The 24,769-nt window shown below is 42.8% G+C and overlaps 1 protein-coding gene across 5 annotated transcripts; it reads left to right on the forward strand.

Moving 5' to 3' along the window:
* ADAT1 (adenosine deaminase tRNA specific 1) lies at nucleotides 1-24,440 on the forward strand. 5 transcript variants are annotated; one of them, XM_053666759.1, is made up of 10 exons: nucleotides 1-59; nucleotides 4,033-4,223; nucleotides 4,536-4,604; nucleotides 5,539-5,593; nucleotides 6,054-6,184; nucleotides 9,558-10,170; nucleotides 12,109-12,254; nucleotides 12,743-12,842; nucleotides 19,353-19,439; nucleotides 22,414-24,440. In XM_053666759.1, exons 2-10 carry the CDS (start codon nucleotides 4,055-4,057, stop codon nucleotides 22,544-22,546), a joined length of 1,503 nt encoding a protein of 500 aa, XP_053522734.1. In that variant the 5' UTR covers nucleotides 1-59; nucleotides 4,033-4,054; the 3' UTR covers nucleotides 22,547-24,440. The 5 variants fall into 5 exon arrangements, with proteins under 5 accessions (XP_053522734.1, XP_037000634.2, XP_053522733.1 ...); XM_037144739.2 differs by lacking the exon at nucleotides 1-59 and adding an exon at nucleotides 67-287; XM_053666758.1 differs by lacking the exon at nucleotides 1-59 and adding an exon at nucleotides 2,255-2,352.
* The last annotated feature ends 329 nt before the right edge of the window (nucleotides 24,441-24,769 follow it).

Consider the following 24,769-nt stretch of genomic DNA (forward strand, 5'->3'; position numbering starts at 1 on the left):
GTCACGTTCCCTACGCAACCTGGGCTCCGTTCCTTTCCTCCAGCGTGCGCGTCCTAAAGGTGGGCGGGGAGCTACTGTGACGTGATGGGTTTTGCTCCGGAGGGACCTGGAATGAGGTTGGGGGACTCTGGAGCTTCTGGAGTCGGTGGAGTTGAGGACCCTGCCACCCACCAAGCACAGCACGAAAAGTGCCGCTGCTTTCACGGAAGTGCTAAGTTACGCCACGTGTAGAGCGAGCACGGGGCTTTGTGCACTTGCAGCCGCCCGCCGCAAGACGCGAGAGGCAGGTGCGCACCTTATCCCTGCCCTCTGGGCCGGAGTCTATCTTGTAACCTTGAGTCACTCTTGTAACTAGCTGAATGGGCCCAAGCCTGGGCCTCTAGAGCCAGTCGAGAAGAGAGCCAGCCTCCCAGGGTACTGAGGAGGGGGCCTGAGGGAAGTAGGCTTATGGTCCTCCCAGCACCGCTTAAACCCTTCCCCCCAGTCCCCCACCCCCGCCCCGCTGGAAGCCGATCTACCTTAATTTTTATTTGGAAAGGAAGTGGGTTCTTAAGCCTTTTGTTATTGTTCTAACAAGTGGTTGTGGGGGGCGGGGGGGAAGGCCTGTTTAACCGAGTTGTTGTTGCACTGAAAGAAGCTATTCAAGAGCTAAGAGAGAGAGAGTGGATTTGAATTTTAGTGGATTCAGTATATCAAAGACATTCAACCATTGTGCACACTCAAGCAGACTAACTATGTGAATGAGGTGATGGTATAGTTCTGGGAGGCTTCATCTCTGGGAGTCAACGTTTCTTCTAGCAAGTTCCGTCTTCCTTGGCTGCTATTAATGGTTGTTAATGGGGGCTGGAGAAAGATAAGCAGGGAAATCTCTGGGATTGTGATGTATCTAGTTTCATTACAGGTCGGTTTTCTGAGTATCTGCCTTCATAAAATATACTACCTTGTGATAGCCACCTTCCACCCCTCTCAGAAACGAGGGGGAAATCCAAATGGAGGAGTTTAGAATCACCCAAACTTTTCTTTTGTTCCAATATATGGAAGATTTATGTTGGTTTTCTGACTTTAAAATAACAACCTATGTCAGTTCCTGACAGATCCTTGTTTAAATCACTATGGTCCGATTTTCCATAACCAATTATTGCAATACCAGATCTGCACATGTAAACTGTTAAAAAATAAATAGGCATATTAATATTTTCAAGAGTTTATTTGAGCAAAAATCAATACCAATCTGCCAGCACCAAACCAAAAGCACTCTGCAGGTACAGCTAGAGGAAAGACAGAAAGTGCCTAAACCAGAAAGGAAATTATTTGCACCCTGGCTTGTGTAGCTTAGTGGATTGACTGTGGGTCTATGCACCAAAGGGTCGCAGGTTCAATTCCCAGTCTAGGGCACATGTCTGGCTTCTGGGCCAGGTCCTCAGCAAGGGGCTCACAAGACACAACCACACATTGATGTTTCCCTCTCTTTCTCCTTCCCTTCCCTTCCCTTCTAAAAATAAATAAAATCTTTTTAAAAAGAAAGGAAATAATTTGTTTGGCTCTAGTTTAAAGCCTAATTGGCTGTTTGTGATTAATTGTCCTTAGTGTTTTGATATAAGCTTTGTTCAGGTAAGAAATGTCCAAACCTAGGGAGAATTTTTATGAGTTTATTTGAGCCAAACTGACAATTGCCAGGAAACACAATCATGATGGGTTGAAAAAATAGTCTGGAGAATGGCTGTTCTGCAGTTCATTTTATATATTAGAATAAAAGGAAATGTAAGGAGGGTTACATGAAATCCATGTAGATTAAGGGGGCTGGGGAGAAAGCTAAGCAGGGAAATCTCTGGGATTGGATAAAAAAGGCAAAAGAAACACAGTTTTTACATTGGTGGGTACAGGATAGTTAATAGTTAACATAGCACATAGAGTTGGTATATGGGAAACAAGGTAACAATAAGGGGTTCTGGAAAAGATTACTCTGATATTTCAAAAGTATGTTATCTTAGATGCAAAAGACAATAGACATTTTCACTTAAGGTAAAGTTTGAACTTTGTCGAGGAAGCTACAGGCCTAGGATGTTACTACCCACCATAACTCGCTTTTAGTTAGGATTTCTTTAAACTTTTTTTCTTAAGTTTTTTTAGATTTATTTTTAGAGAGAGGGAGAAGAAAAAAGAGAAGGAGAAAAAACATCAATGTGAGAGAGAAACTTTAATCAGTTGCCTCTTATATTCACCCTGACCAGGGTCAGAACCAGCAACCCAGGCATGCACCCTGACCAAGAATCAAACCGGCAACATTTTGCTTTGCAGAGCGATGTCCAGTGGACCCACATCATTAGGAATTTTTGTGTGCAGACCATCCATGTAGGTACTTTTGGTCTCTGAGTTTGTAAGCCTGCCATGCAGGCCTCCCCTAAGCTTGTCAGGTTTAATATGTGGCCCCCTTTTCCTCCACACCTTGAAGCATTTGCAGGCTTAGATCTTGGTTTGCTTACCTAGTCCACCATGGCCATTAGAGCCACACTGGTCTAAGGTCCTCCTTAAGAAGTTAATTTAGCACAAGATAAGGAGCTTATTGGAGAACATCAGGTTTCAGAAGGGTGGATGCATTGGGGCTCAGTAACGTCTTTTTTCTTTTTAAACGTTTAGCTTTGTCCTGGTTACTATATGTTCCCGTTTTCTACAAAGAAGATTTCATATATATGAGTCCAAATGACATCATTGATAAAGTCAATAGTCAAGAGTGGGAGAGTTTCTAGCAAAGTAACCTAGGCCTCTTTCAGGTCTGATCTAATGAATGGTTTTTATTCGTGGCTTTATGTTCCCACTTACAGCTCCCCTCCCTTTCAAGGAGCTCAAGGCAAATCAATCAGAGAAATTGAAGTTTCTTTTTAATAATATTAAAAAGAAATATTTTAATCAGTTGACAGTAAGTAAAAACTGCTCAATATTATAGCATTTTTTAATTTTTTAAATTGAATTTAGAGAAAAAATAAAACAAAAAATTGGTTTGAGAGAGAGAGGAAGAGAGAAATACTGATTTGTTATTCCACTGATCTCTGCATTTAATGGTTGATTCTTGTATGTACCCTGACCGGGGATCGAACCCAAAATTCTGACCTATTGGGGCGATGCTCTAATCAACTGAGCTTCCCATCCAAGGCAGCAGTTACTTTTTACAAATATTATTTAATCCTCACAATAACCCCATAGATTAAATACTAATGTTTGTTATTCCTATTTTAGCAGATGAAGAAACAGACGTAGGTTCATCTGTCCAATTCCACACAGTTAATATAAGCAAAGCCACAATCGGAACCCAGGAAGGGTGGCTCCAAAGCCCACATTCTTCAAAATTTCCTGTGAGAACACTTGACTGTTGAGAAACCACTGAGCTCGTCACTTGAAAGTGACGAGCCCAGTGGTTTCTTTTCTCTGAAAAAGCATTATCAGAGAAATTAAAGGGTTGCTTTCCTGAAAGGGGCATCAGTGGGAGATTTTTACAGGGAGGTGAAGAACCAATGTGTGGGGGAAAAAAGAAAAATAAAATTCCTAAAAAAGAGGATTGAAAAACACCTTAAAGAAATAGGGTATCTTGTGGTGGTGGGATTTGAGACTATGCTTTTTCCTTAAAGATTAAAAGCGGCAGGAAGTGGGGGAAAATGACCCATGGAGTAATTTTCAGCTAGAGAACCGAAGTATGAATGTGGTTGGGCTGCATCTGAAAGCCCGTTGAAGCACACTGATGCCGGGGTGTAGCATTGTGCATTGACCTTCCTTTCTGTATTTTTTTTTAATTTGAGAGTACATTTACTAAGGGAAAGAAGTGAGCCAAGGCAGGGCTGCTGTCAGCTCACTGGAGAGTCGGAGAAAAGGGGGCCTTGGAGACAGGTTCAGAGGTTTAGCCCTGGACGAGATACCACTGCCCATTGCTCCCTGATTGCAAGTCTTACACCTTAGAGTGTAGGTGATGCACATCTTTGGGGGAAGGAGAGGGGGAAGGGAAAGGCTCCTGTGCTTCTGATGGTTGTGGTTTTTGGTTAGGGTCTCAGCACCAGCGCAGACCATGTGGACCCCGGATGAGATTGCGAGCCTGTGTTATGAACACTATCGGACTAGGCTGCCCAAGCAGGGGAAGCCAGAGCCCAACCGTGAATGGACGTTACTAGCAGCCGTAGTGAAGATACAGCCTATAACTGACCAGGCCTGTGACTGCCCTGACAAACAGGTGCAAGGTGAGACTTTTTCTCCTTGAAACTCTTCCTTTCCTTGTCAGAGATGGTAGAATATACAGGGCTCTACAGGGGCCGTTGTTGTCGCCAGGTATAAACTGTGCTGTTGGGCATGTTCTCCCAGCTCTCCACCAGGTGGCGCAGTGATGTAAGTCGTAGGAGAGAGCCCTGCTGGAAGGGCAGTGGTCTTTGCAGGTGGGTCAGCCTCTGGGGAATGCTCCAGTCTAGAGGAATGTGCACATTTATTAAACCTGAGGACTGGGGACCATTCAGTTTCTGAAAGCTCACTTAACAATTTATGTTTTTCCCCCTCAGTGACAAAGGAAGTTGTCTCAATGGGAACAGGAACGAAATGCATTGGCCAGTCCAAAATGAGGAAGAGCGGTAAGCCCACATGGGATCTAACTAGTGCCTGTCTAGGGAGCTTTGGAAACTGTCCATGTTGCTCTTTCCTGTCCTCTTCATAGCAAAGGGGTCATGTTACTGAGGTGGCTGCCATTTCAGTTCACACTTGCTGTTGCTCCATTTGGAAGGCCAGAGCTCACGTGAAAATAAACAACAGAAGCAGAGGCTGCCAGGAAACAGGCTTTCTGAATGGGTTGAAAGTTGGCCAGTATTTTCACACTCAAACCAGAAGTTTCCTGAGTTTAGCTAATCCACATTATCTTACCGAAGAAAGCAATCTGGAATTAAATGGTGACTTTGGCACCAAAAAGAATATGGAAATTCCTTAGAGATCTGGCATCTTCACCTTCTGCTTCCAGTTAGCAGAGGCCTCTGGAGTTTGCTTCCCCCATTTTCCTAGCTTGTCCTCCTGTATATGAGGAGGCTACTCCAGGACCACTATGGACTGAATTCCATGAGGTGGTTTCTTTATGAACACCAGTGTGATAACAGGGCACAACAGCTCTGGACCCCTGTCCTCCAGATAAAGATTTCCCTATAGATTAGTAGTACTCAGCTGGGGGAGATTTTGCACTTCAAGGGGCATTTGGCAATGTCTGGAGACATTTTTGGTTGTCACAAGACTGGAAGGAAAATATGCTGGCTTGCCAGCAGTGTTGCTCAACATCCTACAGTGCACAAGACAGACCCCACAACAAAGAATTTTCCCATCCAAAATGTCAGTAAGTGCCAAGTTGAGGAACCCATCTGTAAATGCATTGCCATTAGTGATTGTGATAATTTCTGGCAAAGCCCTCCAGAGCTACATGGCCATCCTGGGTGCTGGAGGAGGGAAATTACTGTGTTCTGCTTCTAAATACCAGAGCTTCTCCAGGTTCCATCTGTCTTCACTACTGTCCCGTCTTTGCCACAGGAGACATCCTCAACGATAGCCATGCCGAGGTCATTGCCAGAAGGAGTTTCCAAAGGTAAAGTCACATCCCCAGAGAGTCTGATTTGGCCAGGTTTGGGAGCCTCAGAATTTGCATTTCTAGTAAGCTCCTGAGTTAAATTGATTTTGTTAGGCTATGAACTAAACTTTGAATAGCACTACTCTATACAGTGGTTCTCAAGCTTGAGGGTACATCAGAATCACGTAAAGGGTATGCTAAAATCCAGACTGCTGGGCCCACCCCCAGAGATTCTGATTCAGCAGGTCAAGGGAGGAGCCTGAGAAGTTGCATTTCTATCAAATTCCATATGATGCTTACACTGCCGGTATAAGGACCACACTTCGAGAATCACTGGTCTGGATTATTCTCATAATTCTAAGACCATTGTCCATCCCATTGGTCTTTAGATCTTTCTTTCTTAGTAATCACCCAGCCAGAATCTTCTCCTTTACCACAGAGACTGGTGTTCATTCTGATAACATCCCGCACCCATTAGGTACCTTCTCCATCAACTTAACTTGGTGGCCGCCCTGAAGGAGGATAGCATCTTTGTGCCAGGAACTCAGAGAGGACTGTGGAAACTCAAACCAGACCTGTCATTTATATTTTTCTCCAGCCATACGCCCTGTAAGTACATTTTAAGCTTGTGGATTAATGTCGTATCATCTTCTTCCTTTTATTTGTCATATCCATAGATATGTTCCTCAAAAAAGCACTTCTGGCTGAAGTGTAGCTACAGCCAGCAATAGTGCCTCTTTGTGAACAGACCAGTATGCCTGATCATTTCTCTGCCAAGAAAAGGCAGGGTTGGGGATGTTGTGGGGGGGAACTCACTCAGTTTTCAGTTACCAGTCAGGACTGGGAAGCCTAAAGCTGAAACCCCACCAGGTCCGAAACCAGCAGTAAGGTTAGAAGGCCAAACTCATTTTACTCATTCATTCATTAAACAGGTATCTTCTACTACTTGTCAGGGACAGTGTGACATAGTGGGTACATAGCAGGGAATAAGACTAGTCCCTTGCTGACTCTCATAGAGTCTTTTAGAGAATGTTGACGTTAAGGTAGACGTTCATGAATTTTAAGGGGATGCTCAGACGCTGTGGTTGCATTAAGCGGGAAGACCAGACCTAGCCTACAGAGTCAGTTCGGTCCCCTGTTTTCCTGTCTTGAAAATTAAGAATCATTTCTGCCCTTTGTAGACAACAACTCAGGGACAGCAGTAAAATTTCCTCACCCAAAATACTTTGAAATGAGGATATAAAATTACCCTCTGACTATTAAACTTTAAGAGTAATACATGCTATTAGAGCAGAGATAGGTAATCACTTTAAGAGACAGAATTGCTGTCAAGACTTGATCATAAATCAAAAATATAATACAGCTCAAGAAACAATAAGTCTATTGAAAAAGAGTTACAGAGGTAGGCAGGGGTCATCCACAGTGTTCTCACTAGTGAGTGCTCTGGTCCAGGGGCCAAAGGATGTTTCCTAACTCTGTGCTTCTCAAACTGTAGTATGCTGTATGAATCACCCAGGGATCTTGCTAAAATGCAGATTCAGATTCTGGGGTGGAGCCTGAGGTTGCACATTTCTAATTAACTCATGGTTGGTGCCAGTGGTGTCGGCCTGTGGACCACACTTTGAGTAGCCAGGGCCTGGCTGATTCAGTAGTCCTATGTGGAGACAGATACAATCTGGGGATCAAACTAGCCTGACCGCTGCCTAATCAGCCAGTATATCCACAGGCTGGTACTTCTCTGTGAGAGGGTACTTACTGATCTACAAGAAAATAAGTGTTATGTAGTGAGTTTTTTAAAAAGCTACTTTCTTTCCATTTAAGGTTTATGAGAGTTTCATCATTTCTAATAATTACAGCTGGGATTTTTAAAGATCTTACTTTATGGAATAAAAAGTTGGCCACCTTCTGGAAAATCTTCTGGAAGTTTTACTTGTCTATGAAATCAAAGTCTAGAACCACTGATGTAACTTCCCTGGATCATTTAAAAAATTTTTAAACATGCTGTCCACCCATGGTTTGTGTGCAGAAAGAAAGACCACCACATAGAGAGTGTGATTTTCTGGTGTTCCCGACATTTATTCCTCATTACTAATTGATAATTTTGTGCATAGGTTAGCTATTTCAGACTCTTACTTATGAGTTTTATTAGCTTGAGTCAGCCTCTCAAGTTCAGGCATCTGTCAAAATCAAATCTCTGAGCCTGCAGAGTAGGAGGTGAGCCCTGGTGAATTCTCCAAAGTCACTGTCACCTTGTGAGGTCTCTGGAAGTCTGCCAGCCGGCCTCTCTGGCAACTCTCCCACTGCTACATCTCTTGCCTTTCCCACTCTTGGGTTATAAGGCTACAGATGTATTATTCACACATTGTAGAAAAGCAGCACACATTAGGTTAGTGTTCAAAGAAGTAGCTCTCTTCTCAACAGAAAGCTGTGCTTTTTATTAACCTCTGGGGTGGTTTTTTTTTGTTTGTTTGTTTGATTCCCTGTAAGCACAGAATAGGTCAGAAATCCCTCAACCAGCACAGGGAAACACCAGCTGTGTAAGTTACTGCAGAGTTTAAGGATATACACATACATCTCTAAGATGGGGAAGTTGCAAGCTTTGTTTGCCAAACTTATTGGGTTGGCCAAAAAGTCTGTATGGTGCTTTTCTGTAAAGCAAAAGACACATTTTTTTTATTTTCACCAATAACTTTATTGATTTGGATATTTTGAGAATGCACATTGATTGTTCTCAATTAATGTCTCAATTTGGTTGCTATCAACTTCAACTGCTCTACCTGACTGTGGAGCATCATCATCCAGTGAAAAATCTCCAGCACAAAACTTCACAAACCACTTTTGACATGTTCAATCAGTCCCAGCACCTTCTCCATACACAGCACAAATCTTACTTTGCGTTTCAGTTGCATTTTTACCTTTCTTGAAATAATAAAGCATATGCTGGAAGTGTTGTTTGTCTTCTTCCATCTTCAATGTTAAAATGGCTATACAAAAAGTTCACCAATTTTGATACTTTTTTTAAAATGCACACTGAAGCTTTGCACAGTGGCAGTATCGTAGGCGATGAGGTTTATCCAAGGTGTGATTATTGCTTATGAAAAATGCACTCTGATATGACAGTTGCCAAAATACAATCAAGCAAAATTGTTTTGAATGAAGTTAAAGACAACTAAGTGCTACTAGAGCCATCCTACAGAAATTTTGGCCAACCCAATATTTAACCATGAAATCAGCTACTCACTTTTGTTTTCCAGTACATCTCATGGGATAACACTCCACAAAATGCACATGGGAACTGCTCGTTCTAAACCAGCAGTTCTCAATTTAGGACTGTTTGTTCCCTAGGGGACATTTGGCAACATCTGGAGACATTTTTGATGGTGAGACTAGAGATTGCTATTAATCTAGTAAGCAGAGACCAGGAAGGTTGCTAAACATCCTACGATGTATAGGACAGACCCCACAGCAAGGAACTGTATGGCCCAAAATGTCGATAACATGGAGGTTGAGAAACTCTGGTCTAAACTAGTGTTTCCAAAACTTCCTGTGTTAGGAATTACCTGGGATCTTAATTAAGATATTCCATTTTCCAGACCCCTCCCCTCCAGAAATTCTAAGTCACTGAGTCTAGGAGAAGGTCAGGAGTCGTCATCAAGATGATTTATATTAGGCAGTTTGGGCGAGTGTTCTTGATTCATCTCATGTCAGCAGGGAGAATAATATTAAGCTTTGTTTAGATGAGACCAAGCACATTCAGAGTGGTATGGCCATAGACATATTAAGCTTTGTTTAAAGCAGTGGCTCTCAAACTTGAGCTTGCATCAGAGCCTGGAAAGTTGATTAGTACACAAACTGCTGGATACCACCTCCAGAGTTTCTGATGCAGCTAAGAATCTGCATTTCTAACAAGTTCCTAAGGGCTGCTGCTGTGGCTGGTCTCACTCCTGAGAACCACTGGTTTAAGGGGTTTCTTCTCCTGTAGGCGGGGATGCCTCTATCATTCCAATGCTGGAGTTCGAAGACCAGCCTTGCTGTCCTGTCAGTGAAGACTGGGCCCATAACCCATCAGTAGAAGCCAGTGGTAACCTGGAAGCTACTGAAGGTAAAAGAAGATGCGAAGACCCGGACAGTCCTGTGGCCAAAAAAATGAGGCTTGAGCCCAAGATTCCTGCCAGAAAAGTTGCCAACGGTGAGGCTCACCATCAGAGTTTTGGCAATCAGGAAAATGGCCCAGTCCCACCAAAAGTCGGCAGCTCCAATCTCAGCTCAGAAGAACTGGCCACTGGACTGGCCCCCAGTGGTGCCAAAGTGGTGGATGTTTATAGAACTGGAGCTAAGTGTGTGCCTGGGGAAGCTGGAGACTCAGGAAAGCCTGGTGCCGCGTACCACCAGGTGGGGCTGCTCCGAGTGAAGCCAGGCCGGGGAGACAGGACTTGCTCCATGTCCTGCAGTGACAAGTTGGCACGGTGGAACGTCCTCGGCTGCCAGGGGTCACTGTTGATGCACTTCCTAGAAGAGCCCATCTACCTGTCAGCTGTGGTCATCGGGAAGTGCCCGTACAGCCAGGAAGCCATGCGGAGAGCACTCATTGAGAGGTGAGAGGACAGGGAGGGAGGGCTCCATTGGAACCGCCTTTCCAAGAAGCAGTCTGAGAATATGTCCAAAGAGCCCTAGAAATATCTATGCATTTTGCTCCAGCAGTTCCACTGCTAGGAATTTGCCCTAAATAAATAATTAAGGAAAGGTTCAAACATTTAGCTTCGTATGTAGTCATTTTTAAAAAAGGAAACCAGTAAAATGGCCAGCAATAGATCAAGTGATTTTTGTTAAGACTCCTGTGGAAGAAATTTAATATGGTAAGATGCTTATTATGTTTAAAGAGCAATTCATTTTTTATTTTTCTTTTATTTTTTCCATCACCATTTATCTCCCTTATACCCCCTTTCCCTTGTAGTCACCACACTGTTGTCCATGTCCACGAGTCCTTTTTCCTTTTTGCTCAGTCCCTCCACCACCTAACCCCCCACCATAGCGCCATTCTTCTCTCTGTCTATGAGTCTAAAGGGCAATTTAGAAGATAAAATAAGTTCATGTTGGTCTTCAAGTATATAAGCATATAGAAAAATTATAAGAGGATGTACACAAAGGTATTAATGTTATTACCTCTGAGATGTGGTATTATGGGTAGTTTTTTCTTCTTTGTGATTACTGTTTTCTAATTTTCTGCAGTGTACAAATATTGCTGTTAAAAATTTAAAAAACCTTCAATCATTAGTGTTAATATTTGAAAAGCTAAGTGACAAAGGATGACCACTCAAGTGTGGTCTTTCTAAAGAAGGCAGCCAGACCCAATGAATGCTGTGATAGCTGCAGGCAGGATGAATGCTCACAGGGGCAGCCTGTGAGCCTATGTCAAATGACCATTCCTGAAACCAACTCCGGGACGCAGCCCCAGGATATGGCCTGCTAATTCCACTTCTGGGTACATACCCCAGAGAAATGAAAACACATGTCCACGTAAAAACTTGCACATGAATGTTCACAGCAGAATTCATCATAATAGACCCAAAGTAAAACAACCCAAATGTATACCAGCTGATGAATGGATAGATATGGTATGTCCACACAGTAGAATACTACTCAGCCACAAAAAATGGACTGATACATGTTGCAACATGGATAAACCTTGAAAACCTTATGGCAAGTGAAAGAAGCCACATAGTATATGATTTTACATAATGAATATCCAAAATAGGCAATCTAAAGAGACAGAAAGTAGATTTGTGGGTGCCAGAAGCTGGAGAAGGGGATGGGGAATGACTGCCAAATGGTGCAGGGTCTCCTATTGGCCTGATGAGAATACTATAAACTCAGAATGTGGTGATATTTGCACCATTCCGTGAACGCACTAAAAAACTTTGAATTGTATACTACAAAGGGGCAATTTTTTTGGTATATAAACTATATCCCAATAAACATGTTTAAAAAAAATAAAAATGACCCTAACCACTCTGCCCAAGATGTTTTCTGTGTTTTCCATGTTTTCCCTACCCTGAGACTTTTAAATTGCTGTCTGCTCAGGTCTAAACCAACGTCTTGTTGGCACTGAGTTTATGTGAAAGAGAAACAAAGGAAGTTTTATATTATAGGGTAACTTTGATTTCTGGTGTGTTTGAAGGATTCCCTAGGAAGTAGATGCCAACAAATTAATGTTTCCTCGTACGATTTTCAAATCTTTGAAAACCAATATGGGGAATGGAGTTTGGTGTTACCAAAATCAGTGAGGGGTGGTGACTCAAATAGTTACCCTTCAGAGTGGTGGGAGGGGGTCTTCCTGCAGCCCTGAGTTTCATGTGCTTTAGATTGCCTTCTCCCACACCCTCCTGTACTTGCCTCCCCATAAACAAACAAACCCACACACCTCCTGAGGCCTTTGCCTCCCACTGAGACACAGTGGCAGCAATGGGGTCCACAATCCTATTCTCTTTTTCAAGGAATGTGCCTAAACTGAGTGATTTTCCCCTCACATTTAGGTGTCAGAATATCTCAGCTTTACCCAAAGGCTTCGGAGTTCAGGAAGTGAAAATACAGCAGTCAGATTTACTGTTTGAGCAGAGCCGCTGCGCCCTGCGGACCAAAAGGGCTGACACCCCAGGCCGACTTGTTCCTTGCGGAGCAGGTAAGGGATCCAGGTTCCACTTGCCCTGGAGTAACCTGTCCCCAGACCACCGAGTGCCTTGGGGTTGGCCACATCCTCCCAGCCTGGGGAGGCCGTTTACCACCCAAACGGTCAATAGCGTGGGCTTTGGAGACACCCACACTCCGTCAAGGTCATGTTCTCTGTGACCCTGGGCAACCTGCTTCGTCTCTCTCACCCTCAATCTTTATTCATCTCCAGATAAAAGTATCATTTATTTATCAGGATCGTTATGAGAATTAAATAAGAAATTCTGTTTCATAAATGCTCAGTGATTGTCAGTTGTTATGATAATGATGATTAATCATGAACAAACCTCTTGTACTCTGTGTCCGAGTGACAGTCATCGTGTATGACATTCTGTCCATCTCTCATGGGTCTGCAAAAGGAGGGAGAAATTTTCATTGAAACATCTCTGGAACTTATAAAAGACCGAATAGTTTTCACTCTAGAATCTTATCTTTTTATAGCCATCAGCTGGACCGCAGTTCCTGAGCAGCCTTTGGATGTCACTGCCAATGGCTTTCCACAGGGAACAACGAAGAAGGGAATCGGAAGCCTCCAGGCCAGGTACAGCGGACGGGGGCAGAAGGAGGTGGTGGCTGTGTGCTCACGACTCACCACTAATTCCAGATCATTTTCATCACCCCAAAGAAAACCTTATACCCATTAACACTCACTCCCCACCCTTCCCTTTCCCCACCCCGGGCAACCCTAATTTATATTCTGTCTGCATGGATTTATCTATTATGGACATACCATGTAAATGGAGTATATATTATGTGGCCTTTTATGTCTAACTGCATTACTCAGCATGTTTTCAGGGTTCACTCATGTTGTAGCATTTATCAGTCTTTCATTCTGTTTTATGGCTAAATAATATTCTATTGTACAGATATATCACCGTTTGTTTATCTGCTCATCCATTGATGGATGTTTGGGTTATTTACTTTTTGGCTTTTATGAATAATGCTGCTATGAACATTTGTATACAAGATTTGAGGTGGACATTTTCTTTTTATTTTAAGGTTACATTTATTAAAGCCAGGGACCGTGTAACAAGGAAGGGCCTGGGAGGGAAGAAGCAACGGGAGAGAGCCCAGGTGGGGTGCTTTGGCTCCCTAGAAATGTCATGGGGAAGAAGGGAGCCGAGGCGGGGCTGCGGTCAGCTCACTGGAGAGTTGGAGAAAAGGGGCCTTGGACACAGGTTCAGGGGGTTTACCTGGGATGAGCTGCTGCTGCCCATTGTTTCCTTGGTTGCAAGTCCGACCCCTTAGAGTTTAGGAGATGCACGCCTGTCGGGGAAGAAGAGGGGGAAGGGAAAGGCGCAGGAGTGCTCCCAGGAGGGGGAGCACCTGGGCACATATTCAGTTCTCTTGCGTATGCGTAGGAATGGGATTCCTAGGCCATGTGATAACCTTGGGTTTCACTTTTGAGGAAATGCTAAACTGTCTTCCATAACAGCAACACCATTTTTTTAAAGATTTTATTTATTTATCTTTAGAGGGGAAGGGAAGGAGAGAGGGAGAGAAACATTAATGCATGGCTGCCTCTCATGTGTCCCCTACTGGGAACTGGCCCGCAACCCAGGCATGTGCCCTGACTGGGAACCAAACCGCGAGCATCTGGTTTGCAGGCCCGCGCTCAATCCACTGAACCACACCAGCCAGGGCACAGCAACACCATTTTAAAACTTCCCCCAGCAATGTATGAGAGTTTCAATTACCCTGCATAATTTACGATACTTGTTATTGTCTGTTTTTTTCCTTATTGAAGCCATTCTAGTGGGTGCGAAGTGCTGTCTCACTGGGGTTTCCATTCGCACAGTCCTTGTAATTAATGATGTGGAGTATCTTTTCACATACTCGGTAGCCATTTGTATATCTTTGAAGAAATATCTATTCAGATTTTAGCCCATTTAGAAAATTATTTATTGATTTGAGAGAGAAAGAGAGAAAAACATCAATTTGCTCTTTCAGTTATTTATGCATTCATTGGTTGCTGCTTGTTTGTTCCCTGACTAGAGATTGAACCTACAACCTTGGCATATTGGGATGCTGCTCTGACCAGCTGAGCTACCCAGCCAGGGCCTTAGCCCATTTTTAAAATTGTTTTATTTATCTTTTATGGTTGAGTTGTAAGATTTCTTTCTACATTCTAGACACTAGTCCTTTATTAGATACACATTTACAAATATTTTCTCCCATTCTGTGTGCTGTCTTCACTTTTTGAGAGTGTTTTAAAAGTTTAAAATGTTGATGTCTATTTTATCTTTTTTTTTCAATTTGTGCTTTTGGTGTCCTATCTAAGAAACCATTGCCTAATTCTAGGTCCCAAAGATTTACTGTGTTTTCTCTTGGTAGTTTTATAGTTTTAGCTCTTATGTTTTGACTGATCCATTTTGAGTTACTTTTTCTATAAGGTGTGAGATGGGGTCCAACTTCATTCTTCAGCATCCAGTTGTCCCCGTACTATTTTTTGGAAACACTGTTCTTTCCCCTGGGAGTTTTTGAAAGGAACACTTGCTTGGGCTTTTCCACTAGGGATTCTGGTTTAGTAGGCCAAGGTTGGAACCCAAGATTCGCTTATAAAGCTCCATGGTGATTGCATTGGCAAAAAGGGCACCGTGGGAGTAGGGTCTTATTTCTTGGCTTTTGGCTTTTGCTGAAGTGTAGAGCTCAAGAGCTGCTGGACACGACACAGTTTTCACTGTTGTGTGTTTGGAGGTTCATGCATCTGTCATGCTGGTTCCCCTTTTGCTAAATGCTCAGCTGGTCTCATCCACCCTGTTTTTCCCTCCTACGGACCCACAGGTGTTCTGCGATAGCCTGAGGGTGGGAGGGGCTGTGGGGGGTGGCCCCTGCACCAAAGGTTTTTCATCTCAGGCTGGTTTGAGCCGTGCTGAGCGACTCTTGTAGGACTCCCACAATTTACAGGTAGTCTTTTTCACTCTAAGTGGATTTTCCATTTTTTTGTATTATGCCTTTGTAGAGTTATAATTAAATTTCACAGGTGGGTTTTTTTACATGCTTATTTGCCTGATTCAACACAAACAATAACAACTTACATCTTATTAGATTAAAAAAAAAAAGTTGTTCTTTGTAGCCATTAACCAGCTGTGAAACAGCCTAGATGGCAGACTTCGCCTGCCTCCTGGTGACCTAGCATATGGACTTGAGCAGTATTTACAAACTGTTGTGGGTAGAGACTTTTGGACGTTTTTCCCCATGTGCCTTCCTGGCTTCACAACACCCTTAGCCCCTCTCAGGGGACCAAGGCTGTGTGAGCAGAGCAGGTCACTAGGGACAGGGCCGGGAGTCACGTGTTTCCTGCTGAGCCGTGTTGGCAGGTTAGAGCAACTCAAAGGTATGGGCCCTGCCCACCCGACTGGTTTCGGTTTGCTGCTTTGCTTAAGTCTAAAATGCTCTTCTTCACTGTGAATCCACAGTTTTAGAAACTCAGCTCAGCCACTGCTGCCTTCTGGGTCAAAATTACTATCTTTTCTTTAAATTCCCATAGTATTGTTCTCCAGCTTCTCCCAGTACCACACTGCTCTCCTGTTCTCGCCCTTCCTCTGTCTCCAACTGTCCAGGTGACTTTGAACAAGTCCAGTTGCTCTCTGGGCTTCGATGTGTTCATATCTGTAAGACAAGGATGTTGGAATAGATGATCTGAGATCTCACACGTTGTGGCTGCCTTTCCGTTTAGAAGGCAGACTCCATACAGGGAGGAAGTATATGGTGGAAAGAGTAGATGCTTTGTGGTTTCTGGTTCCCTTTCTCCCTGGACGTGTGGACCTGGGAAAATTATCTCTCTGCACTTTGTTTTCCCAGCAATAAAGCAAGGGTAACTCAGAGTTCCTATTGCACAGGAATGTTGTAAGAATTGAATGAGAGAGCCTCTAATGTGGTGCAGGGGTTGCAGGAGAGATCTGGTTAAGATGGATTTTCCCTTCATTTGTCAAATAAAGCTTCATATTATTTACAAGTCTGTTACTTTTATTCTAAAGACCAGCAACTGCTGGGGAGAAAGAAGGTTTTCTCATGGCTCATTCCCGAGTGCCGGCGTCCCGGGACCACCTTCTTTAGAACTACAGGGAATATGAGCTCAGACTGGGGTGTTACAGACATTTAATATACTAGCGTAGCACTAAAGGAACTATTTTATATAAATCCTGTGTGTGTGTGTTTTACCAACAATGAGATATCAGGACCCTTATTTTTAACAACCTTAATTTTGCTCTGCCTGTTACAGGCAAATTCCTTTGCCCTAAGTAGAAAATTGTCTTTGTCTTCCCCTCCCTGTCCAGATACCAAACAACCTAGAGAATGACTATATGGTCCATTGGATTATAAAAAATGAAGGGATTAAAAAATAAATTGAAGTATACCTAAGTATGTTAGAGTAAAGATAGTGCTAGATTGAAAATACCAATGTGACTGTGTAATGTTTAAAAAAACTACAGCCCTGACTTATGTGGTTCAGCTGGTTGGGCGTCATTCCACAAAGCAAAAGGTCACCAGTTCAATTCCTGGTCAGGGCACATGCCTGGGTTCTGGGTTGGTCCCCCATCAGGGCACGGACGAGAAGTAACTAATTAATGTTTCTTTCTCACATCGAGTTCTTGCTCTCTTTCTCCCTGCCTTCTTTCTCTCTAAAAATAAATAAGTAAATAAAATATTTTTAATTACATATATATGTATAGCTTTCCTAGGTATATGTGTGTGTGTGTGTGTGTGTGTGTGTGTATATATTTTTTCTAGTAAAGTTCAATTTTCTTCATATAAATATTTCACATCTTTTATTAGAGTTATTTCTTAAATGTTATACTAGTTATCTCTTACTATATAACAAGTTATCCCCCCCAAACTTAGGGGCTTAAAACAACAATTATCACTTATTATTTCATAGTTTCTGTGTGTTAGGAATTTGGGAGGAGCTTAGTGATAATTCTGGCTCAGGGACTCAGGAGGTTACAGGCCATTATGTCAGCCAGTGCTGCAGTCACCTGAAGGCTTGACCATGTCTGGAGGATCCAATTCCGAAATGTCTCACTCACGATGCTGACAGGTCAGTGCTGGCTGTTTGCAGGAGGCCTCAGTTCCTCACAACTTAGATCTCTCCATAAGGCTACCAGTGTTCATCTTCACAACACAGTGTCTGGCTTTCCCAGAACATGTGATCCAAGAAAGCAAGGCAGTAGCCACAGTATCTTTTATGATCTAGCCTCAGAAGTCACACTGCACTTGCAACCTCCCAATGGTTATACAGCTCAGCCCTATTCAGTGTGGGGGCACAAGGGGATTGCACAGGGGAAATTGCAGAAGGCAAGAATCAACACCTCACAGGCTGGCTACTATCAATGCTATTTTAAGTAATTTTTATTTCATTTTCTGGGCATTGCTATTGCAACCAGTTTTTTGTTTCTCTCTGCTGCAGCCAGTGTTTGTATCCAGCAACTTCGTTAATGCTTATTACTCTGCTGATTTATATGGGAATTCTTTTGAAAGTTTTTAATATAGATAATCTTTTGCAAGTAGAATTTCCTTTCTAATCCTCCATTCCATTCATTTCTTGACTTACTCTGCTGCCTAGAACTGACAATACTACACTCATCTGTGAATAATGGCTTTGGTTTTTGCTTTTCCATCCTTATTCCTTTTATTTCTTGTCTTACTGGCCAGAACCTATTGTATAATGTTAGATAAAAGCAGTAAAAGCAAGACCCTTCTCTTCTTTCTGATTTTAAGGACGTGTATTTGCTGTAGGTTTTTATAGACACCCTCTATGAATTTAAATACCTTACTTAGTCCTCATTTGTAAAAGGTTTTAAATCATTTGATGTTGAATTCTAACATGATTTTTCTCTATACATTTTCCATAGTTCTGTTACTTTTCTCCTTTAATCTGGTAATGAGTTCCTTTAGTTTTTTTGGCTTTGGAGGGTTTTAAATGTTAAAGCAGCTTTGTGTTCCTGAGTGCAAACAGCCACTTACCACAATTCAGGCCCAAGAAGAGCAGCCTGTGAGGGCTTAGAGTTCTGCTTTAAGCAGTGATTCCTTCAGAAGGCTAGGCTCCCTCCAGGAAAGGTAGGTTCTTAATAGACTCTGCAATCCCCTATATCATAGGTACCAGAATGGCCACTGTATCCAAGCTGGTGGTACAGTTTGTGAAGACAGTGAAAGGTATGGTGTGTAAACATGAGACTACACATTGTGGGCACTCACAGTGGTCCCCAACTTCTAGATCAGTTCATGAATTGTGTATATGAGGGAAGGAAGGAGGCACATACAATCCAGGCCACAGCCAAACTGGAGTAGCCAAACCAAGAAGGCCCAGGTGGGCTGGTAAGGAATCCACACTCACTTCCTTCCCTGCTCCAAATTGCAACTTTTATGAAGCTTGATGATTGAAGCAATAGGTTGGCCTTCAAAAGCCCTTAATGCTCAAAGGGACAATCTGGAGATTCTGCCTCAGGTGGCTCATGGAAGTAGACTTCAAACAGGTAGAAGCATTCAAGTTTCTGAAATAAAATTTCCATTTCTTGTAAGTAGTATTACCCAAGGGGCCAGTTCCCTTGAAAGGAGGTAGCCAATGTGGCTGATAGGTACCCTGGGGGCAATTTAGTAACTTCACCTCTGCCTTTATCCCCTTTGAACCTGTCACCTTGATTTCATGCTGATGACATTTTTTTTAAAAGATTGTATTTGTTTGTTTGTTTGAGAGGGGAGGGGTGAGATGGAAACATTAACGTGCAGTTGCCTCTCTAGCACCCCCTACTGGAGACCTGGCCCACAACCCAGGCCAGGGTCTGACTGGAAATCGAACCAGTGACCCTTTGGTTTGAAGACCAGCACTCAGTCCACTGAGCCACACCAGTCAGGGCCTGATGACATTTCTTAAGATGAGATTCCTTTTTTTGCCTCCACCTAATCAGACCCTTGGGTCTAAATTTTCTCCTTAACCAGTTCAGGTGAAAATGGGGGCTCAGGCACATCCAATACCATTTGAAGCTTGGTAACTTTGATAGGGATCTGGTACATAGCAAACAATAAATCCTCTTCATCTTTTTCCAAACAGATCTCGAATCAGCAAAGTGGAACTCTTTAGATCATTCCAGAAGCTGCTAAGCAGTATTTCAGAGGACAAGTGGCCAGACTCCCTCAGGTGATGCTGTTGACCCATGTTTTTCATATTTTGGAAAACTTCTGGTTTATTTCTGGCTTATGAATAGCAGGAAGCTTCAGCAGGAGTGGTGTTTCAGGAGGCCAGTGGGCACTGACCACTGACCACGCGCTCTTCCCTCCCCATGGCTCTGCTTGCAGATACGTGTAGGATCTGAGGTATGGAGGATGGGTAGTTTGGTACAAAGTCACAAGAGACTAAGAGTGGAATTGGGTCTAGGACCATTCCAGGCCCTCCTTTCATTTCACCTTCAGGTGGAACACATTGTGAAAATAGGAGTGCTTGGAGAGCAATATAATTAAGAGTTTTTCTCTTAATTATTTTCTTTTTCTTTTTTACTTTTTAAAAAAAGATTTTATTAATTATTTATTTTTAGAGAGTGGGAAAGGGAGGGAGGAAGAGAGGGAAAGAAACACCATTGGTTGCCTGTTGCACACCCCCAGATGGGGACCGGACCCACAACCCAGGCATGAGCTCTGACCAGGAGCCAAACCGGTGACTTTTCAGTTCACAGGCTGACGCTCAAACCACTGAGCCACTCCAGCCAGGGCTCAAGTCTCTTTTTCTTTTGTTCACATCATTGGTTATGAACTGCAACTCCATGATTGAAATCACTCTCCAAACAGGAATGTAGAGAACTATAAAACCACTTCAGGTGAGTGTGTTCAATTCAGACACTTAACTACCCAGAGTTGAGCCAAATTTTACAAAATAGAGGGCAGAGTCCTTAGAAACTGCCCTCATTTCCGATGCTAGCCACAAGCTTGGGGGCTCCCAGCCACCCACACTTCTGACCAATTGACCACAAACTCAGGATTTCCACTACCTACTCAGGTTCAGCAATTCACTAGAAAAACTGACAGAATTCAGGAAAGCAGCTGTAGTTACAATTACCTTTGACTGTAAAGAATACAAGTTAGGACCAGCTAAAAGAAGGGACAGGTAGGATGAGGTCTGGGAAGGTCCCAAACTCAGAGTCTCCCTGTTCTCAGGATGCATCACCCTTTCAGCACCAACCAGAAAGCTGACTTGAGCTTCAGAGTTTTGGGGGACGGGTTATTAAAAGAATGACTGATCAAATTGTAGTTCACATGATGCGATTGAACTTAATCTTACATGCCCCTCCCACCCCATGATGTAATAGTGCTATCAGGTGGCTCAGTGCTCCAAGTCTCCAGTCTCATGGTTGGTGTTTCTGGCATGGCCAGCCCCATCCTGCAACTCTCCAGGGCTCACCATGAGTCACCTTGTTAAACATGAGCTTAAGTGTGATCTGAGGGGTCCATCATGAATAATAAAGACAGTCCTATCCCCTGGGAAATTCTAAGGGTGTAGAGGTTCCCTCCCAGGAACTGGCAACAAAGACCAGCCAAAATCTTTATTGTACACAGTAGGGAAGCAGAGGAGTATCCAGAAACTATTATATGAAGAGACTAGCCACTGTTATCACCATCATATATGCTGTGGTTAGTATCAATGCCCTCCAGTCATTCGTGGTTGGTTTGCTTGTTTCTTGTCCAGAAAAATGAATCAAATTGGAACTGGGTGGGTTTCTGTACATTCTGTGTATTAAAAACAATTCTGGACTTAGTTAAGGAAAGAACTTCACTCAACAGGACTATTGTAGTAAGAGAAGGAGTCTATTACAATAGGAGAGGACTAATACAATAGCAACAACACTCCAATCATAAGCTTTGCAAGCTTCCCAAAGGGCACATGGAAAGGAGTCTTCTTTTATACAGAGAGGTTATCAAGGCTCAACAGCACCTTGATGGGGGAGTGGGATGAGCAGGTGATGTGATAGGACAATTGAACCAACAGGGAAATGTCTTTTCTTGCTGCCAGTTGATCCTCAGGAGGGGCTGTTCAGGGGATGTTACACATTCTGAGGCTGGATCAGAGTTCTGGGGCCTGGGATAAGGAGAGAAGCGCACCTGATATTTGGTCAAGTTAGCAGGTATTTTGTCAAGATTGGTCAGTGGATTCAGTTCATTGTTATGGGACAAAGAATGGGAATTTAGAGGGTCTCTGTCTGGCTTTGTGATAGGTGAACGGTAGGGGCATCCAAGAGTCTTATTTGAGTCACGGGGAAGGGCAATTCTTTGCAGTCAGCCACGTCCCAGAACATAGAAGGGTGGCAGGGAGATTCCTTACCCATAGCTGTTTTTCAGGAACTTGGGGCTCGGGTAAAGTTTAACATTGTCATATGAATAGGTCCCACCCATTAACCAACAAAAAGCTATAGGAAATGGATCAAACAACTGAAATCAATTTTTGCTGCAAACAGCAACTTTGCTGAAGTGAGCTAAGAAGCGGGATAAAATTGGATCAATAAGACATGAGTGTCAGTTTCTTCAACCATAAGGTACAAAGATGGAGCTCAAGGTCCAAGTGGAGAAGAGAGCTGTGAGGAGCTTGACTCAAGTTTGGCCAACAGAGTCTTTGTTACAATGAAAACCTTTTAAAACTAGATATAAGTATTACAAATATTATTCAATATATCAGCTATTTATTAGCAGTCAGAACTAAGGGATGGGAGGAGTGTTGGCTGTCGGTATGTAGGAGGTGAGTATGGATGAAATGGAACGTGCTTTGCTTTGTGAGGGAAAATGCAGCCAAGGAGTTTCTAATGGCTGTATCCTCTGGTGGAAATTATGTGCACTTAGAAAACTTTCAACCAAAAAAAATGATAGTTATTTTTGTTTTTATCTGATTTCACCAGGACCAGACAAAACTAGCATTCTTTTCATTCTTGCCTGTTTTAATCCATGTTATTTTGTAGTGAATTCCCCACAAAGGAGATAGATAGAGTCTGTCTAGGAAAGCAAGCATGCCAAAATTCTCCTGTTCCTAAGTCTCTCATAATGAATCTGTCCAGTTGATTGTTCAGGTGTCCTGTTGGCCATGGTGGTGAGCTGTTCAATGAGAAACTGTTTGGTGGTGTTGTGTGCATTAGGGTGCGGAAGCTAGAGACATATCAAGAGTACAAGGAGGCTGCATCTGCCTACCAGGAAGCCTGGAGCACACTCCGAAAGCATGCATTTGGATCCTGGATCAGAAACCCACCAGATTATCACCAATTTAAATGAGAAGGGAAAGCTTGCAAAGAGCAAACTTACTGGTAGCAAGGTGTATTCCAGCCCTTCCTGCTAGACCACCTTCTTCCTTTGTGCTGGACAAGCGTTAGCTTTTCCTGTAGCTGAATCAGGACAAAAAGTCTGCCATCTACCAAAGCAACATATCTCTTCTGTGTAAGAGGGATGGAATTTCGGAACATGGAACAGTCTATACTTGACTGAAGTAGCTCTCTGCTAAAATGGCATCTCACTAATGACCTTGGCATCTGTCCTAACCTGTGTTTTATTCTTAAAATTATGGAATAAGAATTTTAAATATGATACTTTAAAAGTGATGCTCTGTTTTGTGTGTTCCTACATTAATTCAGCAAGTATATCTTGGGCTGAAATGATGTTTAAATCTTTGTACGTTCTAGAGCTTTACCTGTCATAGTGGACGTATATTTTGCACACCCAGTCTTTCTTTTGGAGAGCCACTCTGTCCTGCTCAGTGGGAAACCATGCAACCATAAGACTTGGTTGAACCAAACCTTATTCCTGGCTCCAGGAATGTGAACTATTGAGCCCTGGACAGTCCTGGAACTATTGCAAGACCTATCAGGAAAGCTTCTCTCTCCTCTTGTATCAGGAGTTGGGAGGGCCACATATTCTTGGAACTTTGCCTACCACATAGAGACAACCAGCTTTACAATGAAGGCAGCAACGAATGAAACAGATGCCTGAAGCCAGTGCCCACCCTGGACTTCAATTACAGGAACATAAATTCCTACCGTTTTGAGTAAGCCTGTTTGAGATGGTTTTCTGTGACTTTCAATGGAAAGTGTTCTGTCTAAAAGACCAAAAGTCCATAGAGTAGCCCTGGCTGGTGTAGCTCAGTGGATTGAGCGCAGGCCTATGAACCAGAGGATCCCAGTTCGATTCCCAGTCAGGGCACATGCCTGGGTTGCAGGCCAGTTCCCAGCAGGGGACGCACCAAAGGCAACCATACATTGATGTTTCTCCTCCTCTCTCCTTCCCCTCTAAAGATAAATAAAATCTTTAAAAAAAAAAAAAAAAAAGTCCATAGAGTAAATCAGCAACAGACTTAGCAACAAGCCTAACTAACATCTGATATTTAACTCTTCACCCCTTCACACCTTAAATTATTATCTGACAATTGAAGCTCTCTATGTTGAGATTACTCAAGGCCCTTGTCAGTTCTTCAGCATTTTTTATGGCTTTAAATATGTTTTAATAAAAAGTTTTATTGAGTTATAACTCATATACCATAAAATTAACCCACACAAAGTATACATTTTAGTGGTTTTGGTGTATCCAAAAAGTTGTGCAAACATCACCACAATCAACTTTGAAACTCTTTTGTGTTGTAAATGTCCGGGGACAATGTTCAGCTCCATGCGGACACTAGCAGTACCTTCCCATTTCCCTTCAAGCCCTTTAGCCCCAGGGCTGGCAGTAGTCCACTTTCTGTCTCCAAATGTGCCTGTTCTGAGTATTTCATGTAATGGAATCATACAATACATGGACTGGCTTCTTTCATTTAACACAGTGTTTTGTGATTCATGATGTTGTAACATGAATTGGTACTGTGAAATAAAAAATAATATTCAGTTGTATGCGTAAATTGCATTTTGTTTATCCAGTCATTAGGTTTTGGACATTTGTTTCACTTTTTGGCTATTGTGCATAGTACTGCTGTGAACATTCACGTACAAGTTTGTGTGTGTGTGTTGTTACTTTTTTTTTTAATTACAGAAGTGCCCTGGCCAGTGTGGCTTAGTGGATTGAGTGCCGGCCTGCAAACCAAAGGATTGCTAGTTTGATTCCCAATCAGGGCACATGCCTGGGTTGCAGGCCAAGTCCCCAACTGGGTGCATGTGAGAGGCAACCAATGGATATTTCTCTCACATATCAATGTTTCTCTCCATTTCTTTCTCCCTCCCTACCCCTCTCTCTAAAAATAAAAAAATGAAATCTAAAAAATTTATTGAAAAAATAAAATTACAGAAAATACGTTTGTCGTAACAAGTTATCCTTGATTTTTTTTCCCTAAATTCTGTTACATAGCAGGAGAGAAAGGTAAAAACACCCTACCTGAAGGCCAGGCTCTGACATGATGTTTTAATCAGAGAGATCCTTTGCTGGACCCCAAATCCCATATTATAATAGCAGTTAGGAAACCTCGCCTGGCAGGAACTTTTATCCACAAAAGGTTATGCATCTCTATTATGAGAT

The sequence above is a fragment of the Artibeus jamaicensis genome, unplaced genomic scaffold (assembly GCF_021234435.1).
Source record: "Artibeus jamaicensis isolate MK-2021 breed Jamaican fruit bat unplaced genomic scaffold, CSHL_Jam_final contig_464, whole genome shotgun sequence".
In the NCBI taxonomy this organism is placed as follows: Eukaryota; Metazoa; Chordata; class Mammalia; order Chiroptera; family Phyllostomidae; genus Artibeus; species Artibeus jamaicensis.